At 40.2% G+C, this 13048-nt stretch overlaps 1 protein-coding gene across 2 annotated transcripts; it reads right to left on the bottom strand.

Moving 5' to 3' along the window:
- Nucleotides 1-4392: 4392 nt before the first annotated feature.
- On the bottom strand, nucleotides 4393-9759 carry LOC114573646 (F-box only protein 30). Of its 2 annotated transcripts, none has more exons than XM_028605926.1 (3): nucleotides 9602-9759; nucleotides 5681-7823; nucleotides 4393-5184 (listed from the first exon to the last, which is right to left on the bottom strand). In XM_028605926.1, exons 2-3 carry the CDS (start codon nucleotides 7763-7765, stop codon nucleotides 4990-4992), a joined length of 2280 nt encoding a protein of 759 aa, XP_028461727.1. In that variant the 5' UTR covers nucleotides 7766-7823; nucleotides 9602-9759; the 3' UTR covers nucleotides 4393-4989. The 2 variants fall into 2 exon arrangements, with proteins under 2 accessions (XP_028461727.1, XP_028461728.1); XM_028605927.1 differs by having other exon boundaries at nucleotides 5681-7818.
- Nucleotides 9760-13048: the final 3289 nt, after the last annotated feature.

The following is a 13048-nucleotide window of genomic DNA, read 5'->3' as shown; positions in this document are numbered from 1 at the left end:
TATGGTGCTGTTGAATTGCATTGTGTCAACAGGTGTTCTTTAGGATACTACTACCATTAGCTCATGTATCAGACTGTCCCCAATACCATTACATTTTGATGAATGCAACCTCTGCCTGCTAATGTCAAGTCAGATGTTAAGCCTAAAAAGTCATGGAGTAAAACTATATGGAGGTTGCCGATCTGAACAATATATAAATATGAATGTTATGCACTTGAAGTCTGAAACAACAACATCAAAGCAGAAACGTACACAAATGCAATAAACTTTAAATATAAAATCATTCACTTTCACAATTATTTAGCGGTTTTGGACAAAAGCCTAATTGGTACTAATGGCCTGTGTTAATCAGTTAAGTTTCTGCTCAACATAGTACTGTAGGTCTATATGTCACCATTATATGGGCACAACCAAAATATAGTCCTCTTGTCCCAGCATGCAACACCTCACTAAACTGTCTCTACCACCTATTGTATCAATAAATGTAAAGTATAACACACCTCCCAGCCTGCAAGACAGGTGTTAAGAAATGCATGGATACAATCATCTCATGCAGAATGGCTCCCTCAGACTCTCCTAAATAGCTACACTGTTCTCTATCTCAGCAGGGTTCAGATATGTGTAGGGTACTTCAAGCTGTAAGTTTCTTGTTGTAATTTCTTCACTGAGGTAAGACAACTCTGCTTGAAATTCCTTAATCATCTGCTTAGGGGCAGGCTCATCGAATCATTCTTCGGGGTATATACACCCATCGGAATCTGCCACATTGACAAAAACAAGACAGAAAATAACACTGGTAAAAAAGAAAGCATGTTCAAATGTGGCCATGGTAGACCATAATTAACTTACTTTAAGTATTTATTAACACCATACTTACAACATCTGTGTATGTCTCTGAAAGCAGGTGAGCCATTCTGACTGTGTCCCCAACATCTGGGAGGGTCTCCAAAATCGTGTTCATGCTTGACTGCCCCTTAGTGGTTGGAGGAGGTTGTGCAGCAGGAGCGAGCCATTGGGCACCCAGGAGTAGTAGTCAAACTAAAATGAAAGAACCTTCAATATGTATCAACTTTGATGGGAAACTAATTCACTAAACTAATTCTAATGTTAAACATTAGAAAAAAGGGATGTACATTTATCTAGGAAATGCAACATTTCACTATTGTAATGCTCAACTAATGCCCTGCTAAATGAAAAAAGCAGATTGCATATCTGCCAAATGTTTAATACATTTGATTATTTGTTAAAGGGGTGATAGAATGCAAAACCGATTTTACCTTGTCATAGTTGAAAAATGACCAATGTTTGGTGGGTAAATAAGACATACATAGAACCTCAAAATCCCATTGACACCTCTTTCCTCTGCAAATCTCACAATTTGAAACTGCCTCTGAAAAAGAGTCGCTCCTCCTCATTTGGCTCTGGTCTCTCTCTTTGTCACGCCCCAACATTTACATAGGCTACACAACTGACCTGAGAGCAGGTAGTATTCTGAATCTACATTGCGCAGATCTCTGCTATTCCATTACAAAATTCACTTCTGAAACTTTTATGCGAGAAATCAACTACGTAAATATCAAAAATGGGCCGTTTTACGAAAATTGAGTTCAGCGGCCGGTGCTGCCTGGGTTGCTACATCGCCGCTCTGCCCGTCCTCCTTCACAGACCCCGACCTGCTGTGAGCTAGATTGAGCTCCGTCACGGCCAGCAGCCCGCGGTGCTCAATACCCGCGCAAACTCACCCTTTCTGGGTGACTGGACTACCAAACGCCGGTGCCCTGACAGAGCTCCAGGGCCATCAATGAGAGCTAGCTAGCCTCCTCCTAACGAGACTTCTGAAATTCACAAAAATGCATTAAATTGAAACTGTTAGCTAAGCTTTGTAAGACCTTGGGGTAGCTGTGATATAAGTGCCGTGACAAAATTCAAACTGTAAATATATTTTTGTTATGCCGGCAGCCGGTCGCGGAGCCTCGGTAGTGCAGTAATCCACAAAGGGTGACTTTGCCCTGGGTATGGAGCCCAGCAAGCTGCCGCTTTCTCATGAGACTGTGTGGAGCTCCTAAAGTCCGACACGTCTTACCAAATTTGCAATTAGCCATACATTTTCGTAAAACGGCCCATATTTGAGATTTATATAGTTGATTTCTCCCATAAAAAAGTCTCAGAACTGAATTTGGTAACGAAACATTGCAGTGTCTGGAATATGAGACCTGCTGTCTCGTCTAATTTGTGTGTATGGAGATTCGCTCAACCAATCAGCACGCAGCTCATCTAAATATTCATGAGCATACCATATTTGGAAGAAAAGTTCTTGTTACAAATAGGGCCAAAACACAGGGATGCATAAGGGCCAATAAAATATCAACCAGGCCAGTTTCAGCCCAACCAATGTTACATACCCCATTAGGAGACCTTAAGGAACAGTGTGAAATACCCTATATAATCATTCTATCACCCCTTCAAACTCAATACTTGATATAACATCAATACGCATTTCTTTGTCCCAACCATTTACCTGCCCACTGTTTACTGCAGCATGTTGAGCCGTCACTGTGAAGATCACCATGGTGATGAACTTGATTACTTCCTCAACAGTATGAAAGCCTGCTGGAAACCCTGTTGGCAGCACAATCATCAGTCATTGACATTAAAAAACTTCAAAATACTACAGGCTACTATTAAGTTATAAATGTAATTTCATATAAAGTGTTTACAAATGACTTCAGAACATGGGTTAATTACCTGATGGTTTGAGCAAAATTACAATCAAATGTTCACACATTTGTTTGATTCTTCAACTTCTTGTTTGATGTTCACATTAACCATATGTATATTGGTTATGAGGCTTTTTTTTATAATGAAAAGATCAACATTGTATTTTTGGAGAATAGTTCACATTAGAGAACAATGGGCTGATGATATATGGACTAAACCAAAATACCATTGTTTAGGATGATAATGTATGAATATGGTACTGATGTTGAATCATATCTTTGTGCCTAGCTGAGATTACCATTTAATGCTGAAACGTAACAGTATGTCAGTGTGGAGGAAGAAAAGGGGATTTGTTCAATGTGCTTTAATTATATGGAAAATGAATTCCAGTTTGTCACTGTTTTTCTTTTTTAGCAAGATAAAAACAAATTGATTTTGTACATATAGATGCTGCACAAGGCTGGGTTGGCTGTTCACATATATGTGTTTTAACTTTGTTTTTCCACTGAGAGCTATGCGCATTTGTTATGGTGACAGGACTCATTTCAAATCAGACTTGCTCACTGGCTTTGTGATGGGATTTTTTATGGTTAAAAGCTAGTAGATCCTCCTGTAATGGTTATTATTTACATATCTGAAATCTAATCTGCAAAATTGTTTTGCATAACTGGATCTGGGCCACCTGGAACTCCAGTGAAGTCATAGTTCAACGACTATCCATCAATCAGTCAGAATTGCAAGGCTGTAAAAACTGTCTCTTACTTATGTTTAAGTATGAAGTACGAGTATAAATATTTTTTTGTTTTTGAAAATATTCTGTTCAGTGTCTACATTGGATAGTCAATATCCCATTTTCTCTATCTTAATTGTATATGATGCTTTCTAACTAACGATTATAATTATTAAATAAAATATACAACTGAACAACAAAGTCTACAGCCATGCTAGCACCTCTGTGAGGCTGTACTAAGGTAAAGAGTTGGTTTGAGCTAACATGCTAACATGCTCCCTACGACAATGCTAACATGCTGATGTGTAAGCAGGTATGTTTACTTTGTTCACCATCTAGCAAGCTGGTTAGCATGCTAACATTGGGTCATACGCCCTAAACACAAAGCACAGCTGAGGCTAATGGTAATGCCATTAGTTTTAAATGTAGTGTTTGGTCATAAACCAAAGTACTGGACAAATTAAAATTTGGACCTAAAACTAGAGGAATGGTCAGGGGATCACCAAAGTGTTTAATACATTTGTGGAATGTGAATGTATGTACAAAATTTCCTGGCAATACATCTAATAGTATTTTAAATGTTATTTGTATTTTAAACTCTGTGCTCGCTAAAATCATTAAGGGGCTTGAGTGTCATGGCAAATCTCATGTAAAACATCTAATAGTTACTGAGATATTTCAGTCTGGACCAAAGTGGTGGGTCGACTGACAAACTGGTCAAACCAGGCTCAGGGGTTGCCATTCTAGACAAATTACTTTCTATGTATATCCAAGGGTGTAAGTGTTGGTGTATGTTTGTTTGTATATGAATCTAGTCATTTCAATTTTTCCAAAACAGGAAAAAGGTATTTTCCTTTTATCCAGGAAACTATGGATAATTTTATATTATTGCAATTATTTAATTTAATAATTAAGAACTTTAAAGACTAAACCAACCAGACCAATCACAAAAAGCTGTAAAGACTTTATTAAATGGTAATGGTAGCAAATTACATGCATTATTAGGCTATCCTCATATTAATATCCATCTGTTAAGACTCGTGTCCTGACATCCTACAAACCAAGACAACAGACTTTCATAGGCTGACACCCGCTATAGTGATCAGAAAGACTAGATCCTTTAAGGTCACATATCAACAGGAGGAAGTGGCAAATCTTGTTTAAAGTGCTGGCATAACTTCTGACACACAGAAATAATGCAATATAACCAACAAACTGCTTTTTCCCCATGGCTATGCTAAAAGGCAAGATAGTGAACACATTTATACAGTATATCACATAATAATATAAATATATTGTGCATATTTGTCTTCAAGAAAATATATTTTAATGTTTCAGAATAAGGACGCATTTTTAGCACAAATCCATGCAAAGCTAAATGCTTAATGTGTTTCTTTTCTCCACATAAGGGCCACCCACAACAATAGACCTTCATTGTGGCAAGTAAGGTGTTCTTTCATTAAGGCTTCTTCATAATCTAGTGTAATACAGGAGAAGTTATTTGTTTTCTCGTGCAGCTACGAGAGGTCAGCGTTGTTTGGTCAGGTGTTAATGTGACGCAGGACGCGACGCAGCGAGTGTCCATCTCGTGCAGTACACATGGCAGGAAGGGGTATGGGCTCGGTCTTGTGCTCCACTATGTTGAAGTGGCACTTCTTCAGATGGTCCGACATGCTGGGGAGATTAGTGAAACCCCACGACAACACAGGGCTGAAGGCAGTGCTGAATCTCCACACCTGCATCAGTAAATAAAAAAAGATATCAGAAAGAAGAGGGCACTGGATATCAACACATTTAGAGGGGCTCCTGTTGATTTGCTAAATGCCATTTCCATACAATCCTTGTGTGAAGGCTCACTCCTTGCTTTTGTTAAAGCACCCCCAAATACTAAAATGTCTTTCTAGCTCACTGCTTACATAAATTTACAAAAATTTTAATTCAAAACATACATTTTAAGCTTGGGGGGCACTACTTCACAAAATTAAATCTCTTTAAAACAGCTTTGTAATACTTATTCTTTATTGTATGCTGTTAAAAGTATGGGCAGTTATTTTCAGTGTGCACGATAATATTGTAGCATTTATGGTAGCACTACAGTGGCACATTAGCTATTTGGAATGTCTTGCAAAAGCACATGCATCTTTGGAGTGGTTTGGAAGAGATTTATGCATTACAAAAATCAATAAAAAACACTGACATACAGTAAATTTACAATACCCGTTTTCTACTCACCCTATTTTTGATCTGCCACGTCACAGTGCCAGGGGAACCAGGACGTTGTCTTCGCTCCCACTGCAGCTCCACTATCCCCCTGGTTTGGAGGAGACTGGCACACACCTCCCTCATAGTCCGTGACACCAGTGACAGCTGGCACAGGCTGAAACTGTCCAGGAACCCAGCTATGTGCCACAGTATCTCGATGGGAAGCCCACTAATTTGGTCAGACTGAAAGTCACTTGAAAGTTTTTCCCTTGGGCAAGGCTGAACCCCGAAGGCCCTGAGGTGCCTGTCATGAACCACTTTGGCCCCCTGGGTGGATGGGTAAAACCTCCGCTGAGAAAATGTGCAGCCATAATATGCCAGCGGGCAGCGGTGCTCCATCCAACCATTGAGACCAGCGTGAATGTCACCGTGGACATTTGTGAAATGGGAAGAAAACTGGTCCCGGCGCAATGACTGGCCACAGACGAAAGGGAACATGTGCTGGTAGCGGGGGTTAGAAGGGAGGTAGCGGTTATGTGGGACTGCCTCGACCTCCAGAGCTTCCAGGACAAGGCCGAGGCGGAGAGTGCGGAAAGGGCTTGGGTAGCAGAATTGGGGGGCAGCATGGTCACAGGCAGATGCAGAGGCAATGTCACCCACTCTAGTGTTGGTTAGCAAGATTGCTGCAGGGAAAGTGAAAGTCTGTGTGCCAAAGTCAACACGGTAGCCATCAACATAGACTGTGTCAGAGATCTTTCTACACTCTCGGGACTCCTCTAAACAGAAGAGCAGCGCAGCTGTGATCAGATCAATTTCTCCGAGACCCATAGGGTCATCATCCTGTTCCAGATCCGAGGTATCTACGGCTTTGTCCTCCATTTTGGGTCGCAATCTATACAGTGACCTGTCTGGGATGTAACCTATCCGTCCATTAGATAATGAACATAGGCCCTGGCCCCTAAAAAAATGGTAGTTGTGGAACTTGCGCTCTGGGCCGCGGTTTTCTAAAATAACTAGCCCCCTATCTTCCAGGACCACATGTACAGCCCCCTGTGTCACACCCTGGCTGACATGCACTGGAGATGCCAGTAGAGGGGTAACTGGCTCCTGAGAAACCCCAGCATTCATGTCATCGTGTACCTCACCAGGGCAGGCTGTCTCCAGACAGGCCTCCATTGCTCCTGACAGTGATCCATTTGTTGTTTTTACAATCTTTAGATCACCTTTCAGAGCCCCATTTTCTCTCAAACAGCTAGAACAAACACTCTGTTCCTCCATCTCTCTTTTATTCAAACCATCAGCAGCTACAGGTGTTTTGTCTTCCAGTCTAGTCTTAAGGTCCCCATTGTTGCTCTGTTTACTCTTCTGCATAGCTTCTCCTCTGTTCACACACACTGTGCTGCTGTCAACAGAGTTGGCACTACTGACAAAGTCCAACGCAGCAGCTAAGCTTCTCGCAGTCTCCACTGTGGCCTCATAGAGTTTACTGAAGTGCTCCTCGTTCAAGCCATTAATTCCACAGGCAATTCTTTCCTTTGCCGAGCCTGGTGGGGGAGGTTTTGGCTGATGCGAGGATATTGACTGTGAAGGTGACTCAATAATGGTGGAGGCCTCAGAGGCAGATGTAAGCAAAGCTGAATCTGTTGCCCTGTTCTCCTTACTAACAGGGACAAGTGGCTCTCCTTCTGCAGTCGGTGCCATGGCAATCACCTTGAGGGACTCGAGTAGTGTACGCTGGTCCTGAAGAGCAAGTGCCATGTCAAGCTGCTCCACCTCCTCCACCCCACGACTCAGGCTCTCATAGGAAGTATAGTCCAGGCAGCTAACTGGCCATCTGTTCCACTCCATAGTGCAACACACCACTCCAGCTGGACACACTTCAAGGTGTGCATACATTTGGTTGCGCACGAGGGTGGCGGGGCAACCATAGCCACTGTTTAGGCAGGGCACCCTCATCAGTGGGCACATAAGGTGGTGCTCATCAACTTTGCAGGAGTGAAATACAGCCCCACACACCAGAGGACAGGTGATAAGATCACAAGAAATGCCTGGTTGAGGTCTGACCATGCATCTCTGGTTCACACAGGACATACAGTGACCATGGCCCTCCTCCATCTTCAGACCTCAAGGGGTGGAAAAGCTTATGCGGGTGACTGTGAGAAAATCTGCTGTCCTGCCGAATAAGCGGAAAGAAAAAATAATATCAGTGTATTAGAGATGTGATTAGGCAATACAAAACAAGCAGGCACAAACGGGAAGAAAGCTCCAAAACTTGTTAAAGGTGGAGTCCGCAAATCTGGAGAAAGATTGCTGATATTTGAACTCAACACCCAAACAAATACACTCCTCCAGTCAGTGCTCCTTCAGAATGTTAACAGATTTACCGTCCCTCTCACTGCCTTTCTCTTTATACATCCAGGGCCTTTCCCCCGTTCTGTGCACCAGCACGAACTGAATAGGATTGTGTGGCTTGGTCCAGGCATCTTTGTTTGTTTCCCATTTACAGAGCCAGGGCTGAGTATTAACATGGTAGAACTAATGGAACAGATGTTAATCTTTTGTCATTTGTGGTAAAAGTAATGTTGGCGTTGTAACATAACAGCCTACTCATATAAATACATTAGCAAAGTCAGTACAACAGCACTACCAAATTCACTGAATGACTAAGCAAACCTAAATTGTCTGAGGCGCTGGTGTTGTTCTCTTGCCATGTCTAGAGCCTGCACAGCGACAATGAAACAGCGCCCACACACGTCTTGTGGAAGTTAACTGCAGTGCACCTAAAACGCTGTCTCATACAAATACCTTATTAGGAAGCTTCCCAGCACGATATCAAGGAGGTCAAAATCTTTCCTTTCTTACAATTAGGAAGTCGTGAGCCAGTTCCAGAAAATATAATTCAGTATTAAATCTTTGAAAAATAGATTTAGCTATCTCATTGTGAAGTTTAATTGCCAGTGATGGTGACAAAGTATAATTAACGTCTGATCGTTTATACATTGTATATTTTCCTATAGTTAATATGCAATTGCATAGTATAAGTTCTTACATACTATCTGTAAAAAAAAGGTCTATACAGATGTATATAATGCATATTATATGCAATTAAAATAGTAAAAGTATTTGAACAACAGTTGTGCCCGAAGAACTCGAACCGAAAGGACACTAGTTGTGCATTTCTTTCAGTACATCCAACATGCTTGCCATTGTATTTTGATAATTTTATGTGAAGACTGAGTACTGAGATAATGTTATACAACTGAGATGCTCATCTATGATAGCAATGCTAAAGTAATTTAGCAGCTGCCTGTCTGTTTGTTTCCATAACCGCTTTATTAACCAATATATGAATATACGCAAATGCAAATTTGAAAAGGTAGTTTAGCTATTACTTCAAAGTCTTTGGCTAGCTTTATAAATGCAGCTTGCATAAACATTAGTAACCGTACATCATGTAACTAGTAGTAGTCATTGAGTCATACTTCATACATATTATCGTAACTAACGTTAAATCTTTAACTGTGGTGCCATGCCAGCTTTGGTAATTAAATGAGTTTTAGCAGTTCATCAGGCTAGCTTAACAAGTGGCCCAAATAAGGCGCATACACTGTTGACACTGAGGCAGCTTCCTACCAGGAATACACAGTAAGTTATTGTGGCTAACGTTAGTTAATGGTCCTGACAGTTAAAGTTTACTTCCAACAAACACCACTGTACCAAAACGAGGATGACAACTTTAGAGACTTTGTACAGTAATTATACACCCCTGTACTGCAAGCCAGTTGGTTGTCAATTTTTCTTTCACTATTAAATCCACTTGTTTTTGTAACAATGGCAAGCAAACATACACTGGCCGGCTAATGTTGGCTAACAACAGTTAGCCAGCTCGGAAGTTCACAACAAGCTAACTTAGCAAGATAATGTTGGGTTAGCACGCGAGTGGCTTCTCACCTTATCGTTGTGTTGGTAGGAAAACGTACGATAAGATATGTCTGGCTGTTATATATATAAATACAACTAGCTGTTACTGTAGTTGCCTTTCTTGAGAAACTGCTAATGATAGCTAACTACAATCCTTGTCACTCCGCCTCCCCTTTTTTTCTGTTCAAAACTTTATTGATCAAAATGTTTATCTGTTACATTCATCATTACAATGCTTCATGTGAACGTAAAAAAAGAAAAATGACATGAACAGTAAAAGAAAAAATAGAATAAAAATATTTTTGTGTAGCTAGACACCGCTTTGTAATTTTAAAATAGCAAAAATGTAAAGTCTGGAAGGTAAGTTTTAAACATTAAAATAAAATGTGTTAATAAATTATTCACCATAGACTGTATAAAACATTGTATAAGATTACCCAAAAGATCCAATCATTTACACTGAAATTAATCGTTGAGTCCTTTCATTTAAAATGCATTTGATACCTTCAATTAACAATTTGAAATTGTACTTATATTATGAAAATTAGATTTATTCTGAAAAGTAAAATTAGAAAAGAGATCTTTGTTTTTTGCGCAGTTCATTTCTAATATACTTATTCGTGCATTTCCAATATTTGCGACATCTTTACCACCTATAAGTAAATTAAACCATCCAAAATACCCTTGCAAACAGACGCATCTTCCCAGGACAGTTATGATACATTTATGGTATGGCAGTTGAATTTAAAAGTAGGCTCTCGTCCATAAACAATAAATAAATCAGACACAAAACTTACACACAAACAACTCACACAAATTATTATTTTTCAGACCTGATTACATTGCCTACACACTACACATCCTTTTGTTTTCTTTTTTTACATAACTGCAGTGACCAATCAAAAACAGGAGAGGTCACTGTTGTACAATTTTTACCAAGCGACCTCCTAGCTGGTAATGGTTAGACTGTGCCTAAATTCATTGTCGTTAACTGAGGGAGAGACGCCACGTTTCGAGGTCGGGGTCACCTGCAAAAACAGCACCCATGCAGCTGGAGGCGCTGACTCATGGACACATCAGCAGGACAGTGCTTAGCAGTACCGAATACACTTGTCATGAGGTGTTGAAACAAACCCATGCAGTCAGTGGGATGGTATAAAATGTAAATATAGTCAAAATATAAAAATGAGTCCGAATTTGCAAAGACTTTTCCTATTAAAAGCTTCATAATTTTTTAGCTAAGTAAGCTAATAAAAAAAATCAGTTGTTGTATTTATATCTTAATCATTGTATACAATTCAAACTCAACTCAGATTTCTAAATCCTTAATACTGTAAGTTTATAGTGTTACATATAAGTTATTATAAGATATATGCTGTATTAGAATCTATGTTCAGTGGATTTAGCATGAGAACAAAATGCAATCATAGTATTTGTTTGAGATGTTTTCTGTCAAACTGTTCAATTTGTGAAAATAATTAACCATGAATCTAAGAATGATGTTATGCAAACATTTTTGTTTCAATGGTTCATACTGCTTCATCTGAGGTTTACTTATCTATAGATGCCTGGCAACACAATATCATACTTAAGTCCTACTGTTAAGACCAGCAATGAAAGCGAGAGAATAAGAGACCACCAAAAGGTCTACCATGACAAGACCAGACTCTAGCTCACTCACACACACACACACACACACACGCACACAAAGGCACACACACACACACACACACACACACACACACACACACACACACACACACAGACCAGGCTGACCAGGCACCATGCAGATGCCTTGTCAACTCATTAACCCATGAGACAGACAATAGATGGGTGAAAAGAATTACTTTAAGGGTGGAAGAATAGATGGCTGGATGGATTTTTAACTTCACCACTAATGGTGCTGTGGACTTCTCTGTCCTGTGCTGAAAACCATGCTTTTCCCATTCCCTTGCGAGTTTAATGTTGCATGTTAGACAACTAACCAAATATTTATTTTATTTGTGCTGTTGTCTTGTCTGGAAAAAGCAATCAGTCCCACGTTGGTAAAAATAACAAATGTTGCTGAATAAGTGCCAACTTTCCTGATTTCCCTGAGTTGCACAAAGCAAGGTCTACGATGGAAAATAGGCTTGGCTAAAGATTGATTGATGGGGTTTATGTTTTGAGGAAGTAGAAATGTGAGTTTAATTTTTGGATCATCCAATTTTTCACAATCGTGACATCAACATTAGAGAGTAAAAGGGGGAAACATTCCAAAGCCCAAAAACATAATAAAGCATTACAATACCAACACCTATTTAATACCATTTTGTTAATGAATAATTATATAATTGACCGGTCTCTCTTGGTCAATACTACATCATCAAAATAATAATAATACTTAAGTCATAGCTGGAAAGCCTTGCGGTCAACCCACGCAGATTGCAGTCCTAGAATAAACCGTCGCCCTTTGCCCTGAAGTGTGGCTGAAGCATCCAAGATGTCTCTTCTTCTCAAACATGTCACTTTTATTCAGGGTCAATATCAGATGCTCGCACCCAAAGCCCCGGGCACCAGCAGTGGCAGTGTCACAGATATTCTTATAACTTTATTTGTGATTTGTACCGCCTGGCGTGAGTCACGACAGGACCTTACAAAGTAAACTGCATGCCTCCTGGCAGTGGGCCGTGGCTTTGCGTGGTATTACGCGCAGGGTGAAGACTCACTCACTGTAGAGGGGCGGAGTTGTTTCAGAAGTTCTATTCAGTGATTGTAGCTTATAGTGGCGGATAAACTGCTCGAGTTGGCCATGAAACAATCACTGATATGAACAAAATATACTTTTGTGTAATTTCTTTTCCAATGAAAATGTGTTTGCCTCAGGCCTACATCAGTTTACTTAGTGATTTAGGCAGACCTTATTGCATAAACGTTAAACTCAGCCTAAAGTAATGAGTGAAGCATTATTCAGCAGGTTGAGCGACTTAGGCCTAAATGTCACCAATGGCCTTCAATCAAACACTAGATGGCGTGATGCAGACTGTTGACAGCTGTCCGTGGTGCTGAAAACATCCATCCTGTTTGGCCTTGGGGCCTTATAAACTCAAGGAGGGAACATGTGCTATAACCTATTAGTCATAAAGGACAGCGGTGCTGCTTTACGCCTCTGTCTGCTTGTCAGTCTCCTAAAAACTTTCAGTTATAGTGAGCTGTCACGTTGCCTAATTCAAATCTGGTTATCGCCTGCCACCGATAACTCATCTCACTTTTCCCCTCTCAAAATTATTGACACACGGAATTATTAAATTGCTTCAACTATTTATGATGGGATAGTAATAATGGCAAACCCTCCATACACAATCGTGCACATAAACAAAGTTTTGTGCTGCTACAAAAACAATTGTATGATAGTGCTACAGACCAAACAGAAGACAGGCTGTACTTTCTCTCATCATTTCCACACCTGCTTATATGAAGTGGGGAGAATAGCGTGGA

Source organism: Perca flavescens, chromosome 18 (assembly GCF_004354835.1).
Source record: "Perca flavescens isolate YP-PL-M2 chromosome 18, PFLA_1.0, whole genome shotgun sequence".
In the NCBI taxonomy this organism is placed as follows: domain Eukaryota; kingdom Metazoa; phylum Chordata; class Actinopteri; order Perciformes; family Percidae; genus Perca; species Perca flavescens.
This window is presented reverse-complemented; position numbering and strand designations above follow the sequence as displayed.

Bases quoted from the DNA above. Each gene is read 5' to 3' on its own strand.
- LOC114573646 (XM_028605926.1), bottom strand. From the start codon at position 7,765: ATGGAGGAGGGCCATGGTCACTGTATGTCCTGTGTGAACCAGAGATGC. The intron at 5,185-5,680 runs GTGAGTAGAAAA...TTACTGATGCAG, and splicing joins CGTGGCAGATCAAAAATAGG to GTGTGGAGATTCAGCACTGC.